Genomic DNA, 18,050 nt, shown 5'->3' with positions numbered 1-18,050 from the left:
TACAAAGAATATACAAGGGATATCAAACGATATACAAATATTATACAAGGGATCTCAAGCAATAAATATATATATATTCGGTTTAATCTGACCCTTTGTAACAGCCGCCTCCTAATTAGTCCGCACCTAATTAGATAAAGCAAAGACAGATTAACCGTCTTGTCAACTACTCAATGTCTGTTGTGGGGAGTAGGGCAATCTACAAAGTCAGTGGGTCATGATCATCATCAAGGGAGTCAGGGAGCCTTGGCAACTCTATCAGCCTTGCCACGGGTCGGGTGTGGCGGTGAGGCAGGTCGGCCCTCCTGGGTATACTGGGCTGCGCTTGGCTGTGTCTCTACATCCTCCGTCTGTTCCTCTTGTTTGGTCTGTACCCCGTCTGAGGAGGGGCCGGTTCCGGCCGCCCCATCAAGGAGTCGCTTGGGGTGCTGGGTTCGAGGTCAGCTACGTCGCTTGGAGCGCAGCTGAGGGGGGTGGAGTTCGGAACTCCCTCTTCCTGTGCCCACGGTTCTCTCACAGGCCTCTCGTCTAATGTCAATAGCCTCTCAACGGGCTGTATGGGAGAGTGGCCGGTGTCGCTCACCTTTGTGTGCAGGCAGCGTGTAGACGTGGGTTGACTGTCAAGTCCGTAGAGGGGGCCCTGGAGCGTCCACCCCAGTCGGGTCTGAACCGCGACTGGGCATCCTTTGGGTCCGATGTGGGCCGCCTCAATTGGGAGAATGAGGTCCGCGTGGTCGGAGCCTATGAGCAGGGTCGGTGTGGCGCCGTCGATGAGCGGTATAGGTAGTCTGCGTAGGTGCTCGTACTTCGCCATCAGCTGTGGGATGGGGTAGGTGTACTGTGACAGGCCTATGTCGTGGCTGGTGAAGACGTTAGTGATACTATACTGCTTCTCGGGCTGCTCGACCGCTGCTATCGTGAAGGAGACATTTTCACCCTTTATGGTATTCTGGTCTCTTCTAATGGTACGGATTGTCATTGTTCCTTCGGCACCCCGCAGGCCCAGCTGGGCTGCGGCGGAAGCGAGGAGGAGAGTCTTTTCAGACCCATCGTCTAGGATGGCGTAAGTGTCCAGGACCTTGTCCTCGTAGCTCAGGAGCACTCTGACCACTTTGATGAGCACTCGGGGGGTCCCGCTATGCTGGTCTATGTGGAGCACTCCTGTTGGTGGGTTGCCTTGGATCTTCTGCTGGTGGGCCCCGCACAGTGATGCGCGGTGAGCGGCGCCCGCCTGGGCCGCCTCACGCCACTGATCAACTTGGACGGGGTTCAGTGTCTTGTATTCGGCGCACTGTGCCAGCCAGTGTCCGCCGTCGCAGTAGGTACAGACGATCTCCCGTTCCTCTCTGGCGGGGGAGTTGTGACTCGACGGTGGTGGCGCCGACTCGGGGTAGTACTGGTGGCACTGTCGGTCCCCGTGTCTGCTGCGACAGTCGGGACGCCAGGGGGTGGTTTCAGGCCTGGTCTGTGGTGACACCGCCTCGGCCTGATACATCACCGTGACGGGCCCACTTTGGTTTCCTGGCGGACGCTTGTTGATGTCGTGCAGGACCTCCAGGTGGGCGCCGTCGCACTTGCTGCATTTCTTCTTTAAACGGCACTCAGCTGCCATATGGCTGCGCGCGCAGCGGTAGCAGCGGCGGTTGGCTTTGATCCACTGGCTCACCTCGTCAGTGGTCAGCTTCTTGAAAGTGTCACATTGATACAGCCGATGTTCCTTTCCACAGTACTGTCATTCAATCTTCCACTCCCCCTTGGTTGGGGGGTTGCTGTGGTTCTCGTGCTGCGGCATTGACTCGGCTTGGTGCATAACGGTCACCGACCGGCGGTTATCATTAGATCTCCGAGGTCCATCTCTTGGGCTTGGTCCACTCCACACGAACGTGTCCAGTCGTAGGCTGCTGACCTCCCTGGCGAGGAAATCAGCTAGGTCTAGGAGGGATGCTTCTGGGCCGTTGGGGTCGCGGTGGTCACTCTGCCGCCGAAAGCGCTCTTGGCGGGCTGGAGGGAGCTTCTCTAGTATTCGTTCTACATTAGAGTTAGCATATAGTTCATGTCTCCCTTTTTCCTTTTGGGATCCCAGCATCCCTACTAGGGATTGTACCTTGATAGAGAGGTCATCCAATGCTCTATTGTCTTTGGCTGGGGGGAGGCGGTCGATATCTCTTATTTCTTGTATCACGTAGTCCCATATGCGTCCATAACGCTGGTCGAGGGCCACTAGAGCCGCGGAGTATGGGGTGCTTGAGTTGGAATATGCCAGCGCTATATTATGCGCTCTGGGCACCTTGAGATGCTTGAGGAGGATGGCATATTTGTACGAGTCATCAGGGACGTCGGACATCATAGTCTCCAAGCACATCCGTAATTCCGTGTACTGTGCTCGGTCCTCGCGCGTAAAGTCTGGGAACGTCGGTGTGCCAAGGTACGATGCCATGGATGGCTGGCACATTGGTGAGCGTAGGGGAAGAGACCTCCTGGGCGAGTCTCCCCGTACGTGTTGTCGTGGGTTGGTACTTGGTGGGTACCAGGGGCCGGGTACCCAGGTGCTGTTCCTCAGTGCTGACTGTACGTCAAACTCACCCGTGAGTTGGGTCGGGGGTTTGTAGTGCAGTGACTCGGGGGTGACATCGGGGCTGTACTGGGCCTCCTGGTCCAGAGTACGTTGCTGCTGGTCGGGGCTGTACTGGGCCTCCTGGTCCAGAGTACGTTGCTGCTGGTGGGCTTGACATTCCTCCTCTTCCTCTTCCTCTTCTAGGTCCTGGAGTCTTCTAGTCAGTCTCTCGGCGACGTAGGCCGGTTCTTCCCGGTGGCTGGGTCTCGTATGGACCGGTCGGGGAGGGGGGTCGGAGACGTAGACAGGATCCTCTTGTTGGCCGGGTCCCGGGTCGCTTCGTCGGGTAGGGGAATGTGCCCTAGACCCTTGTCGTGATGATCTCCGGGAGCTCCGTGCGGAGAGAGGGGGTGTCGCCATGGCAATTAATTGTTCTATCATCTGCGCCTGCAGCCGGTCGCACTCTGCTTCGCGCTGGGCATGGGCGGCGTCGCGCTCTGCTTCGCGCTGGCATGGGCGGCGGCGTGCTGTGCATTGGCGGCGGCGCGCTGTGCATCGGCGCGGCCTCTTTCAATGTTCTCTTCCGTCTGAAGGCGTCTGGTCTCCAGTCTTATGCGGTCGTCTTCACTCCTTTGTTGCGCCTGGAAGCGCTCTCGCTCGGTTGCAAAGTGTTCGCGCTCACTAAGGGCTTGCGCTTGGAGTTGCGCGTGAAGGCGCTCTCGTTGGTCTGCAGCTTGTTCGCGCTCGCTCGTCTGTTGAGCCTGAAGGCGTTCTCTTTCCATGGTAGAGTGTTCGCGCTCACTAAGCGGCTGTGCTTGAAGTCGATCACGTTCAGTGGAGGCTGCCAGGGTGGCGATGAATGCCTGCGCCAGCATCTGGTCCGTTTCGCTGGGGGATGACGCCGACGGAGGTGATCGGCTTCTGACAGTGCTCGTTGGAGATCTGTGCTCCTGGCGCGCTCCGAGGTCCATCTCCTGGGCGCGCTTCTCTTCTCTTGGTTGTGTGTCGGGTTCTGTCCCCGGAGCGCTTTCTTTATCCTGGAGCTCTCCGGGGACTCTCCCGGTGACGTTGTCTGGAGGTATAGTCTGGTCATGTCCCACCTGGTCCCCCCCGTGAGCTGAGTCAGTTTGGTCTGAATCCACTGGGGTCTCTACTGGTCGGGTCGCTTGGTCGATAGGATTTGACATGCTTTGACTATCCGCTTTATCCGCATTTAACGTCTGTTTAAAGCTAGGTATTAGACTGACAGCGTATTCCTCTAGATAGGGAGGTGGCTGACGTCTGCGCTGCGGGCGTTCTAGCTTGGGAGAGCCGCTTGGGGAGTGTTCACCGCTGGCCATGGTTAATATCAATATTATATTAGATATTACACTGATACCCTCCGGCTCGAAGGACCAATTGTAACTGAGAGGTACAATTCCCTGACTGTATTGAGAGTATGGTATATTAAACCACTACTTAGTTATGTACTTTAATTACTGGCCATACAGTACATGAATATATATGGTGAACACCCACACAAGAATACGGCAATGACATAAAGTTCTATTTAGAGGGTATTTATTATTATCAGAGCAAGCAACGTTAGGTTACAGATTGAGAATTATACTTGCGCTTGTAAGGCGAAGAACACACGTAAAGTAGGTCAAGAGCGTAAGTCAATGAGAATAGTAAGATGGGTCTAAACTGTGGCATAGCAATTACATAAGGCACACTAGTACCAGCTGGAGACACTGGGGGGTTCCCTCCGGGTGTAAGCCGGCAGGGTAGAGGAATGTTCGGGTGCAAAGTCTGGGTCAACGAGGAATAACGAGGTTCCAGATACAGGAACCAGTGCAGTACTCCCTTGATCGGTAGACAAAGCAACAGCTATAATCCAGTATGCTCGACAGCATGGATGAAAGCCAGCCAGCCTCCTCCTAGAGGCGGGCTCGAGGGATGCTCCTCACGGGGGTAGATCCCACACGATAGTGGGGTAGACGGTTCTCTGCTCCAGCAGTCACGGTACCAAAGCAATATAATCCAACCAGAAAAGGTTCTGCAGTCGCCGGTGTAGGTTCTCCGGTGTACATATCCAACGGTTCTCGTCTAGGACTCCTCGGGTGGGGGCACGAGTTTAGGCCGCCCAGCCTGGATAAGTGCACTAGCTATATACACGACGAACCGGTGGTAATGCTGGTCACTGAAGAACGGTAGCCGCACGATACACTATAAATGATAGACTATTACTTCACATTAGAATAAGTCGAACTCAGCGATACTGCGTTAAACTCTGACACTTTAGCAATCTATTCACACGCGGTTCTCAAGGCTCTATTCAGAGGCAAAGTTGCCCACTTCACGGCACGTTGTCTCGTGGTGAAGGCTTTACTAGTAATGAACGAATAAGTGCTGCTGTGTACACCTGCGCCGTATTTATACGTAAGGTGAATTATCTAGTGCCAACCTCAGTTCTGTCTCGTATTACTGCGCAAACCTGGACATGTTGAGACATGCCTTGGCGTTGCCTTTGAACTTGCCATTGGGGGTATGGTCGTTGGCGCCTAGGGGTCGCTGTCCAATAGGAGAGCGAATATTATGGTCTGGTTTGTACGCAGGTAAAGGGATATTCCGTGTATATATACAAAGAATATACAAGGGATATCAAACGATATACAAATATTATACAAGGGATCTCAAGCAATAAATATATATATTCGGTTTAATCTGACCCTTTGTAACACCAGACCCATGACCTCAAGTACCTTCCACAGGTATGACCATTCTAGTCTGTCAAACGCCTTCATGGCATCCAAAGACAGAACAGTGGACGCAGCTGTATTGTCTTTACTGTTATCGACTACATGCAACAGCCTCCTAAGATTATCTGCAGCCAGGCGCCCCGGGATAAAACCAGTTTGATCGCAGTGTACCAATACCGTCATAAATCTCTGCAGGCGGCGGGCCAGCACCTTGGCAAACACTTTTAAATCGGCGCCGAGAAGACTCAAGGACCTATAGCTACCACAATCATTGGGATCTTTGTCCTTCTTGAGAAGTAAAGAAATCAGCGCCATGTTGACATCTCTTGAGAACTCCCCCTGTTCGATAGCGTAATTGATCATATCGAGCATCAATGGGCCCAGTTGGTCCCAGAAAGCTAAATACACCTCGGGTGGAATACCATCCCAGCCTGGTGCCTTACCCCTCTGCATTTCAGCTATCGTCTCCCTTAGTTCCATAAGGGTGATCGGTTTCCCCAGTTCCTTAGCCTCTTCCTCAGAAATGTGGGGTATCTCAAGCCCGCCAATGAACGATTCAAATTTAGAGTCGTCGAGATTAACCTCTGAGCTATATAACTGTGAGTAAAGCTCTTTAAAAGTGTCGTTGATCTTTTTCGAATCAGTAGTGATTGTACCCTGTCGCGTCTTGATCGAGGGGATATCCGAGAAATGATCATTCGAGCGTATTTTCATTGCCAATAGATGGCTAGGCCTGGAGCCGTGAAAGTAGTAATTTTGCCTTGTCCTATGTATCAAGAACTCAGACTGTTGTTTAAGTATGGAGTTTATTTCCTTCTTGACTATCTTACGTTGTGTGTTTAGTCGTTCACTATAGTTAGTTTGCAAAGATGCGTATAGATCCGCATATAATGTTTCCAGTCCTTCTAGTTTTTTTGTGACATGACCCCTGATAAATCCTTTCAATGCGTTCCATAGGACCCTGGGGTCATCGACCGTGCCAACATTGATCTGCAAGAATTCAGCTAGTTTACTCCTGAACTCAGACCAGAAATCATCGTTCTTTAATAAGGTTGAGTTAAAACGCCACCTGGGAGCTCTCGTGGAGAGCCTGCCAAAGGTTGCCACAAGGAAAATCCCCTTGTGGTCCGAGAGAGCCAGGGGAACCAATGAGACGTCGAAACTATCAAACATTAGGGGATGCGAATGCATAGTCTATTCGAGAGAAGGTTTTGTGTCTGGCAGACAGGTGAGAGTAATCCTTGAGGGTGGGATTGGATAAGCGCCATAGGTCTGCGAGCCCAGTGTCCTGGGCCCACATCCTGAGGGCCTTAGAGGACCGTTTTTGGTCGCTTGTTTCAGAGGATCCGGACCTATCCATCTCCGCATCCCAGCACGCATTAAAATCGCCACCCACAATGAGAGCGTATCCAGTAAGTTCCAACATATTCTTTGTGATTGTATTATAGAACGCTGAATCAAATGTGTTAGGGGCATACAATGCTATTATTGCCATCTTCCTATGAGAGAACTCAACTTTTGCTATAGAAATCCTTCCCTCCGTGTCCGACCACACATCCAGGACTTTGATATCAAGGTTACGTCTTGTAACTATGATGACTCCTTTCGTCTTATCATCGGCTGAGGATGAGGAGATAACCTGATATTGTCGATTTGCTAGCCTTGACACATCACCCACCAATAAATGCGTCTCACTAAGGAGAGCAATGTCAATATTTCTTCTCTTCAATAACCAAAGGACACTGGCACGCTTGTGTGGGGCGTTAAGACCTCCTGCGTTCCAAATTAAAATATTCAATTTAGCCATGGTCGAGTTTGTCTAAATGCGTAGAGAACATACCAGTGCAGCCAGGCTGAGTACAGAGGCGCTGATCCAGGCGGGCCCAGACGGTCAATCCCAGGAGTTCAGAGGAGGAACAATTACACACATATAAGACAACAGTACATAAAACACATAAAAATACGACCCCAGTTACAACCCCCCCTCCTTCTACTCTAAACCCTAACCCACCCGTCCTATTATAAGCCTTCCTATACCCACTCTCCAATCCCCTCCCTATGCCCCATCCACTGAGGATGGTCATCTTCCTCTCATTACCCACTGGAGTCATGGATCCAATAAGACGCTCTCCACTCTGACCCCCCTCTAGATAAACCCCTGATTAAACCCCCACTAGTCCAATAAACACAAATAAAAATTTAATAAATCTCAATAAAGATATCGGTCGAAAACCACCGTGAGCCTTGGCTCTAACACGAAACAACTATCATGGAAAAAATAGCCATTATTATATAATAACTCAACATCAACCCTGTGATCATCTACTACCGAGTCTGCGTATCAATGGCGCAACGTTATAGCATAAATGGATAAAGGAAAATTCAAAACAAAATCAAATTAAAGCATAGTCTAAGGCAGGATCGGATCTCAGTTAAATTGCGCATACAGATGTCATTAAAACAGCGACAATAAGAAGAAAAGGAAAGAGGGTTATGGCTAAAGTGCAAGCAAAGCTAAACCTGACCCAACCTGTTATCATATATTTTGTATGTATATTCGGTCGAGAACCACCGTGAGCCTTGGCCCTAACATGAGACAACTATAATGGAAAAAATAGCCATTATTATATAATAACTCAACATCAACCCTGTAACCATCTACCTCAGAGTCTGCGTATCAATGTCGCAACGTCATAGCATAAATGGATAAAGGAAAATTCAAAACAAAATTAAATTAAAGCGTTGTGGTAACGGGAGATGGTGAGTGTGTGTGGTGCACTGGTGGAGCGGATCAAATAAACCGTCAAACGTTAAGTCGCAGTCCGGTGCGTTATTTGAAGACATAATAACCAGTAGATAGTCTAAGGCAGAATCGGATCACATTTAAATCGCGCATACAGATGACATAAAAACAGCGACAATAAGAAGAAAAGGAAAAGAGGGTTATGGCCAGAGTGCAAGCAAAGCTATACCCGACCCAACCTGTTATCATATATTGTATATGCATATTCAACCGACCTTCTACTATTGGATCCCAAAGCTCAAAACATCCTGGATATAAAAATAAAAGCATACAAGAAGTTAGTTAAGGACCCGATCACCCTTGAATTGTGCAAACCAATGTCACTTTGAACAGCAACAGCAACCAAAATACGTAACCATTAACGGGTCTCGAATGTCACGGCGCAGACGATAGATGCAGCCTGCTAGCCAGCCCGAGGCCAGCGCGTAAGCTAGTGATGAATCCGGCTAGCACGCTAGAATCTGTCATGTACATTGTTCAGTTAGCTCGTTAGCCTCCATAGAGCTCGGATGGGCAGCTGGTAGTTAGCCTGTCTGGACCTGATAACAAGCAATTGTGTGTAGTCCGCCCTAACAATGTATTTAGGTCCACAACGCTAAGCCACTCACCCGACAAAGCTATCAAGCCACTGTCTCGACCAACCCCCCGAGATATTCCTCCGCTTTGGCCAATGACCAAAATGAGCGACGGTCATCGCCCTTACATAGCACAGACAATCTTGCGGGGGCGAATAGCGTAGGCCTCAAGCCCAGTTTCCATAGCTTGGCCATGACCAGTTTGTATTCGCCCCTCTGTGCCTGAACCTCCGGCGTGAAGTCCTCGAAAATGGCCACTTTGTGATTGTCGAGACCCAGATCCCCCCTTCTGGCCCGGGCCGACCGCATGATGAGTTCTCTCTGTTGTAGCCTGTTTAGCTTGACAATGATGGGCCTCGGCTCCTTGCCCACACCAAGACTGGTATTGCCCGCTCTGTAGGCCGACTCACACAAGGGCGGATCGGGAAGGACATCCTTCCCCAGTATCCTCTGCAGCAGCTCCGGCATGTTCTCCGAGAGACGTCCTCCCTCACTGCCCTCCGGTACACCAACAATCCTGATGTTGTATCGTCTCTCCCTGGACTGCAGTTCCACAATTACCGACTGTAGTTTGCCGACGTCAGCCTGCGTAGCCAGCAGGGAGCTCTCTAGACCGGCCACCCTCTCGCCTTGTTGAGAGGCCTCAACCGTTAGCGAAGCTAGTTCGTTAGCGTTAGCTGCGGCTGCAGCGTGTAGTGACTCCATCTTTTCTTTCAACGGACCTACCGCCAGCCTGATTTCCTCCCACATTGCCCGATGGAAGGAATCAAAAAGTCTGCATGGAGTTTGGTCACGACCGAGAGAATTTCACTTATCTCAGGCGAAAGCGAGGACGGGCCCGGTGCCATTTTGTCGGCTGAAGCGTTGTTGGCTCTGGTTCCCGGCTTCGACATCACGAAAAGTCGAAAAAAGGTCGATGAAGGTAGTAGATGCTCGACCACTCAACAAAAAGATCAATAAGAAATAAATAAAGACTAGTGGGGTGACAGTGTTTTCCGCACGATAATAGGGAGCTCCCATGAAACACGTCTCACCCCATGAACGCCTGGCTCCGCCCTCCCCCCGCTGTTTTTCCATCTTTACTCCCTAGCGCCAGCGTTATTGACCATTTTCTTGATGTTTGCAGACCCATCATATATTCTATATTATAGCTATGGAGACAATAGTATGGCTCATTTGACAGGCACTATTTATAGTCCAACAGGGACAAAACAGTTAATTTCTACATACCTTCGTTTGTGCGCTATACCACGCTTGTGCGCTCCAACTGCTTTGTGTGATGCTCTAGCTTGCTCTGGCTGGCAAGCAGGCCAAGAAGATGCTTGAAAAAACAGCATTTAAAAGTGAATTGTATCCTTCTAGTGACATCCTTGAAAATGTTAAATGGTGCTTGGAAAAGTACTTAAAAGTAATTGAATTTCATTTTGCAATAGACAACCCTGGTGTGTCATCTATTGAGCCAGTGAATGGTCTCCCTTTAGATCCACTGTCTGGATGATGTGTGTGGTCTCCTGCCCTTCCTCAACCCTGATGTTCCTGACCAGTTCTACCGGCTCTGGCTCTCCCTCTTCCTCCACGCTGGGTAAGAAGCACTCTAAAAAACGGTGGTTCTCAAGCATTTTCATGTCAAGGACCCCCATATTGATACATACTGGGCTATAAACCCCCATTTCACAAGATGTTGTTCAAATCTCGAAAGGACATTTGTTGTTATGATTTAGTTCAGAATTCCATAGCTGTCTTTAGGTGTGGAGATAACAGAGGAGAGTAGAACCTATGACGACAATAATCATTTGTATACATTCTTTCATTCTAACTTCTAGAAATGATTAGTGATTTTATTCCCTGGAACCCTGGGTCCCCCAGGCCCCACTTTGAGAACCAGTGCTCAGCAATGTCAGTAATGAATACTTCAGAGACAAAGAACCACATCTGTGACTTGGCACGGTCAAACCTGCCTTGTTACGGCCGTCACGAACTCTTAAAAAAGTTCCGTCCTTCAAATGAAACGCTAAACCGAGGTCCTGACTGAATTCGGTCATTAAAGAACCCAGGGCGCTTATCGCAAAGAGTAGGGGGTTCCCCGACGTTCCTGGACAAATTCCCAATCAGGTCTCTGACACCAAGGCCTGATATCAATCCCTGTTTCCTGAGCCGTTCAGCCATTGTGTAGTGTGATGTGTGATGTGTGCCTGGTGCCAGTGTATGGCAGCCATTGAGCCTGCGTAGCCAAAGGTTGGGTGCTACCAGTGGTGGTGAAGGAGGCAATTTCCACCCTACATTGTGGGGAGCGCTTTGACTGTCTAGAAAAGCGCTATATAAATGTAATGAATTATAAAAAATAGGCCAAATGTCGCAGAATTCTGAAATAGGTCGAAATTTAGATATTGGCAATTTTTTGTACTTTGAGATCTTCTCTATCTGTCTCCTTATTTGCAAAACTTAATCCGACTCGTAAATATATTAATTATATAAATGTTGTCGTAGGGGAGTGGCTAAGTACTCAGAAATGACAGCTGGCACCAAATCCATTCCGAAGAAGAGACAACGGACATGGACCCAGTACTTTGTTGGCGGTGTGCAAATATGCAGAGAGAAATGTAATATTTTTGGAAGCGTTTGTGTTCAATTGTATCTGAATCGGGAGATTCTCTTCTCTCCCTCAAAATTGAAAGTATCTCTCCGTCGCATACGCTAATCCACTATCTATTTCTATATTTCCTATCGTTTCTCTATTTACTCCAGTGCGCGCTGCAGATCGGGCCGTCAGACAGACACGCACCAGGCGCTTGTCCCTGGTTTTATAAGAAAAGGAGGACGGCTATATAATGGAGGAGCCTTTTGTGTGTGTGTGGGGGGGGGGGGGGGGTTGCAGGGAGATATTGGTCCAAGTATGGACAAGTGTGTGTGAGGGGGGGGGGGGGGGGGGGGGGGGGGGGGGAGAGTTTTTTTTTTATCCACTTTTTCTCCTTATTTTTCTATTTTTCTCCCATCCCAATTTCGCCTCGCCAATTCTCCCTTCAATTCTCCCCTCCCCTGTCTCGAACGTTGCTAGACTATGCCTCCCACTGGTCGGCTGCAGTGAGGACCAAGCCTTGCATCACGTGTCCCCTCCGGTACACGAGGAGGCAGCTGTCGCATCTTTTCACCTGTACAGCGTGATCTCTCAGTGGCGAGGAGTAACGCATGGGAGGCTCACGCTGCCCCCGATGCTTCCTAATTCTGCTGTACAGGCGCACCAACCGACCTGTCGGAGTCGCTGTCCACAAGGTCCAATCCCCACCCACCAGCTTTCCCACCCCTAACACTGCCAATTGTGTTAGTACTAACGACCAGCCAAGCTGGTAGCAACGCCAAGGGCTGGGCTCGAACCCAGCATCTCCTGCGTTAGTGGCGAGCGCCTTGCCCACTGCGCCACTTAGCCGCCCCGGGGGTGAGAGTTTTTATAGTTGAGTCAGTCATACTAACTACTATTACTATAATACAATGCTAGACACTGAAAAAGGTCATTTATAATGCATGTCACCTTTAACATTCCGCTGTGATCACTTTTTCCTCTAACAGATTAATTACCTCTTTTGTCATTGGCAGCTCTTTGTTGTATGTTTTTACAGTGTGAGTTAAATAAATCGTTTTTTTTGTTATACAAACGCCTCTGTTCCTCTCCTTCCTATAATGGGAACCCTGTGTGGAGATTTAACTCAAAGTTAAACTGTAAGGGGGCTTTCTCATTAGGAACGGGTGCTCCGCTCTGCTCGAACTCCAGTGCGAACTCCCCCCCTCCCGCTGGTTTGTGTACACACTGCAGTCTGGTTCGCTCCGGTTTTTGTTTACGGTTTGCGTTTGTGTAAGCTGCCGTAGGCGATGATGTCACTCTCGAACGTCAGCACAGGAAGAGTTGAACACACGGTGATGGAAACTGGATGCCCGATATAAAGAAACTGTTATGGTTTGTAACCGACCCCAATCGCACAACACAAGACAGGTATGATGGTTTGCCAAGAAACAGATATTTATTGAGAGACAGGGAAAAAAGGGCACTGTCCCTTTAAGGGAGAACACAAATACAGGAATATAACAAGAGGGGAAAAACTAGGTGCCTTTAAGAGGCGGGCAGGAAAAGGGTACACTAAGGGAAGGTTAATGAACGCTAGGGGAAAACATTAAAGGAACGCTAGGGGAAGGTTAAGGAAACAGAGGAACTAGAGACTAGGAGATGTCGGGACAAGGAGAGCTAGGGAACAGGAGAACTGGGGACTAGGAGAACTAGGGACAAGGAACTAGGTGGAACTAGAAGGGGAGAACTTGGGACCAGGAACAAGGTGGAACTAGAAGGGGAGAACTAGGGACAGAGGGGACTGAGGCCCGCGGAGGCGGGCTGGGGACAGGGAGGAACTGGGGACTGGTGGGAAAACATCTGGGCCGCTCTGCAGAACAGAGGAGAGGGTTAATATTCAAAAGGGAACAAACAGAGCAGATGCAGAACAGTCCAAATAAACAAAGTAACAAAGTAATAATATCTTCATGTGACAAACACACAGGGGGAGATGTAATGTCCAAAAATACTATCTAAGTGAGAACAAAAACAGAGTGGGAGATGAAATGTCCAAACTACTAACTAAGTGAGAACAAAAACAGAGTGGGAGATGAAATGTCCAAACTACTAACTAAGTGAGAACAAGAAAAGGAGGCATTACGCTGGGTGAGTGACATCACAATCAAAACTCACCCAAGCGTATGCGGAATGGTACAGGAACGCAGCGGGACGGGGGCAAGAGGCATTACGCTGGGTGAGTGACATCACAATCAAAACTCACCCAGGCGTATGCGTAATGGTACAGGGACAGCAGCGGGACGAGGGCAAGAGGCATTACGCTGGGTGAGTGACATCACAATCAAAACTCACCCAGGCGTATGCGTAATGGTGCAGGAACAGCAGCGGGACGGGGGCAAGAGGCATTACGCTGGGTGAGTGACATCACAATCAAAACTCACCCAGGCGTATGCGTAATGGTGCAGGAACAGCAGCGGCGGCGAGGGTGTCGCCACCGGGTAGCTGGCTGTCCGAGCCGAGGAACAGAGTGCTGGAACAGCGGCGGTGGCGAGGGTGTCGTCCACCGGGTAGCCGCTGTCGGAGCCGAGGAACAGGGTGCTGGAACAGCGGCGGTGGCGAGGGTGTCGTCCACCGGGTAGCCGCTGTCGGAGCCGAGGAACAGAGTGCTGGAACAGCGGCGGTGGCAAGGGTGTCGTCCACCGGGTAGCCGCTGTCGGAGCCGAGGAACAGAGTGGCGCGCCACACCTTGGTGTGCACGTCGGAACCGAGAGACGCCTCGGGGTGCGTCTGCGAGGAGGAGTGTGCCAAGCACGAGGATCCTTGGAAGATGCGCGTTGCGCGCTGGAGACTGGAGAGCGTGCCAAGCCCTTGAAGATGCGCGTTGCGCGCTGGTGACTGGAGAGCGTGCCAAGCCCTTGCAGATGCGCGTTGCGCGCTGGTGACTGGAGAGCGTGCCAAGCACGAGGATCCTTGGAAGATGCGCGTTGCGCGCTGGAGACTGGAGAGCGTGCCAAGCCCTTGAAGATGCGCGTTGCGCGCTGGTGACTGGAGAGCGTGCCAAGCCCTTGCAGATGCACGTTGCGCGCTGGTGACTGGAGAGCGTGCCAAGCCCGAGGGTCCGGGAGATGCGCGTTGGTCTAGATGTGCGTCAGGACGAACAGCTGCGCTGGGGTCTGCAGTGGAGCGCTGGGGTGCCTCCCGTGGAAGTACAGGGAGCGCAGAACAGTCTCCTCCACAGGCTACGGCGACAGCAGACGAAGGCTGGAGCAAAACATCTCAAGGCTGGAGAAATCCATATACAGCATTGGTAGACCAGAGGATCTCCCGAAAGAGTCTAGATGTTAGAGAATATGACTCAGCATGAATACAACACGACCCCAAGCCGAAACGAGGGGAAGAGCCCTGGTATTTAAAGCCCACAGGGGAACTAATTAGCCTGCCACCACAGGTGCGAGAGGTAATTGATAATAGTCCAGGTGTGGCCACTGAGAGTAAACGAGAGTAAAGAACGAGAGGGTGGGGGCTAGAGAGAGTGAGTGAGAAGGGAATTTCTAACAGTAGGCTTAAAGAAAACAGAGAAAGTTGGTGAGCAGCGGACAAAACCTCACAGTACCCCCCCCTCAACGGGAGCCACCTGGCGACCCAAAACAAATACAGACAGAGTGGCAGGGGGCAAAACAAGACAAAAACAAAAGGTACTGGCCAAGCCAGCAGGGGAAGCCACCACAAGAGTGGGGCTAGCAAAAGAAACAGGGTCGCCGAGGGGTAACTAGGGTAGCAGAGGGGCAACAGGAGGAACTGGCCTAGAGGAAACCGGGCCTAGAGGAACCGGGTCAGGAGGAACTGGGTCCAGAGAACTAGCCTAGAGAACTGGCCAAGAGAACTGGCCTAGAGAACCGGTCTAGAGAACTGGTTTAGAGAACTGGCATAGAGAACTGGTCTAGAGAACTGGTCTAGAGGAACTGGTCTAGAGGAACTGAGGGGCAAGCAGGGTAGCTAAGGGGTAACCATGGTAGCACCGGGAAAGGGCTAGCAGAGGGAAAGGGTAGCTGCCAAGGCACTGATAGCTACAGGGCCTATGCTAGCTGTACTGCTACATCAACATAGAGGCTGCGCTAGCTGCCGAGCTAGGCTAGCAGGGGGAAAGGGTAGCTGCCAAGGCACTGATAGCTACAGGGCCTATGCCAGCTGTACTGCTACATTAACATAGAGGCTGCGCTAGCTGCCGGAGCTAGGCTGGCAGACAGGGCTGGACCAGCATGAGAGAACAAGCTAGCTGGAAGGACAGTCCTAGCTGTGTGAGATAAACTGACCTTGCTAGCTGAAAGGGCAGTCCTAGCAGTGGGAATACTGACCTTGCTAGCTGAAGGGCAGTCCTAGCAGTGTGAGATAAACTGACCTTGCTAGCTGAAAGGGCAGTCCTAGCAGTGGGATAAACTGACCTTGCTAGCTGAAAAGGCAGTCCTAGCAGTGGGATAAACTGACCTTGCTAGCTGAAAGGGCAGTCCTAGCAGTGGGAACAAACTGACCATGCTAGCTGAAAAGGCAGTCCTAGCAGTGGGAGATAAACTGACCTTGCTAGCTGAAAGGGCAGTCCTAGCAGTGGGATAAACTACACAAAAAAGTGGAGGCCATGCAGAGGGACCGGGTTAGCTGCTTGGGCCTGGCTAGCTACAGGGCCTATGCCAGCAGCAAGGGCTGCATAAACATAGAGGCTGTGCTAGCAGCCGGGGCTAAGCTAGCAGACTGGGGCTCTGCTGAGGGACTGGGTTAGCTGCCAGGGCAAGGCTAGCTACAGGGCCTATGCCAGCAGCAAGGGCTGCATAAACATAGAGGCTGTGCTAGCAGCCGGGGCAAGGCTAGCAGACAGGGGCCATGCTGGTAGTAGAGGCCTAACAAGCTGCAGGGGGGTCAAACAGGGCTAACAGGGAAGCCAACAGGGCTAACAGGGGAGCTAACAGGCTAACAGGGGAGCTAAACTGGGCTAACAGGGAAGCCAACAGGGCTAACAGGGGAGCTAACAGGGGAGCTAGAGGGGAACTAGAGGGAACAAGAAAAAAAAGGCAAACTCAACATACACCGTCTGTGCTGGCTGGGGTCGTCGATTTGGTGGGGTCGTACTGTTATGGTTTGTAACCGACCCCAATCGCACAACACAAGACAGGTATGATGGTTTGCCAAGAAACAGATATTTATTGAGAGACAGGGAAAAAAGGGCACTGTCCCTTTAAGGGAGAACACAAATACAGGAATATAACAAGAGGGGAAAAACTAGGTGCCTTTAAGAGGCGGGCAGGAAAAGGGTACACTAAGGGAAGGTTAATGAACGCTAGGGGAAAACATTAAAGGAACGCTAGGGGAAGGTTAAGGAAACAGAGGAACTAGAGACTAGGAGATGTCGGGACAAGGAGAGCTAGGGAACAGGAGAACTGGGGACTAGGAGAACTAGGGACAAGGAACTAGGTGGAACTAGAAGGGGAGAACTTGGGACCAGGAACAAGGTGGAACTAGAAGGGGAGAACTAGGGACAGAGGGGACTGAGGCCCGCGGAGGCGGGCTGGGGACAGGGAGGAACTGGGGACTGGTGGGAAAACATCTGGGCCGCTCTGCAGAACAGAGGAGAGGGTTAATATTCAAAAGGGAACAAACAGAGCAGATGCAGAACAGTCCAAATAAACAAAGTAACAAAGTAATAATATCTTCATGTGACAAACACACAGGGGGAGATGTAATGTCCAAAAATACTATCTAAGTGAGAACAAAAACAGAGTGGGAGATGAAATGTCCAAACTACTAACTAAGTGAGAACAAAAACAGAGTGGGAGATGAAATGTCCAAACTACTAACTAAGTGAGAACAAGAAAAGGAGGCATTACGCTGGGTGAGTGACATCACAATCAAAACTCACCCAAGCGTATGCGGAATGGTACAGGAACGCAGCGGGACGGGGGCAAGAGGCATTACGCTGGGTGAGTGACATCACAATCAAAACTCACCCAGGCGTATGCGTAATGGTACAGGGACAGCAGCGGGACGAGGGCAAGAGGCATTACGCTGGGTGAGTGACATCACAATCAAAACTCACCCAGGCGTATGCGTAATGGTGCAGGAACAGCAGCGGCGGCGAGGGTGTCGCCACCGGGTAGCTGGCTGTCCGAGCCGAGGAACAGAGTGCTGGAACAGCGGCGGTGGCGAGGGTGTCGTCCACCGGGTAGCCGCTGTCGGAGCCGAGGAACAGGGTGCTGGAACAGCGGCGGTGGCGAGGGTGTCGTCCACCGGGTAGCCGCTGTCGGAGCCGAGGAACAGAGTGCTGGAACAGCGGCGGTGGCGAGGGTGTCGTCCACCGGGTAGCCGCTGTCGGAGCCGAGGAACAGAGTGGCGCGCCACACCTTGGTGTGCACGTCGGAACCGAGAGACGCCTCGGGGTGCGTCTGCGAGGAGGAGTGTGCCAAGCACGAGGATCCTTGGAAGATGCGCGTTGCGCGCTGGAGACTGGAGAGCGTGCCAAGCCCTTGAAGATGCGCGTTGCGCGCTGGTGACTGGAGAGCGTGCCAAGCCCTTGCAGATGCGCGTTGCGCGCTGGTGACTGGAGAGCGTGCCAAGCACGAGGATCCTTGGAAGATGCGCGTTGCGCGCTGGAGACTGGAGAGCGTGCCAAGCCCTTGAAGATGCGCGTTGCGCGCTGGTGACTGGAGAGCGTGCCAAGCCCTTGAAGATGCGCGTTGCGCGCTGGTGACTGGAGAGCGTGCCAAGCACGAGGATCCTTGGAAGATGCGCGTTGCGCGCTGGAGACTGGAGAGCGTGCCAAGCCCTTGAAGATGCG

The 18,050-nt window shown here is 51.4% G+C and overlaps 1 protein-coding gene across 1 annotated transcript in view; it reads left to right on the top strand.

Moving 5' to 3' along the window:
* The window catches only part of LOC311231773 (inactive rhomboid protein 2-like), a gene marked incomplete at both ends in the record, with an annotated part of 188,154 nt that overhangs the window by 134,109 nt on the left and 35,995 nt on the right, over window positions 1-18,050 (top strand). The window contains one exon of the mRNA XM_084318401.1: window positions 10,155-10,255. Coding sequence (XP_084174527.1) covers window positions 10,155-10,255 — 101 coding nt within the window. The remainder of the gene's footprint in view (window positions 1-10,154; window positions 10,256-18,050) is intronic.

Source organism: Notolepis coatsorum (assembly GCF_963971535.1).
Source record: "Notolepis coatsorum genome assembly, chromosome: 7".
Taxonomy (NCBI): Eukaryota; Metazoa; Chordata; class Actinopteri; order Aulopiformes; family Paralepididae; genus Notolepis; species Notolepis coatsorum.
Note: the sequence above shows the minus strand (reverse complement) of the source record. Positions and strands in the feature narration are given on the sequence as shown.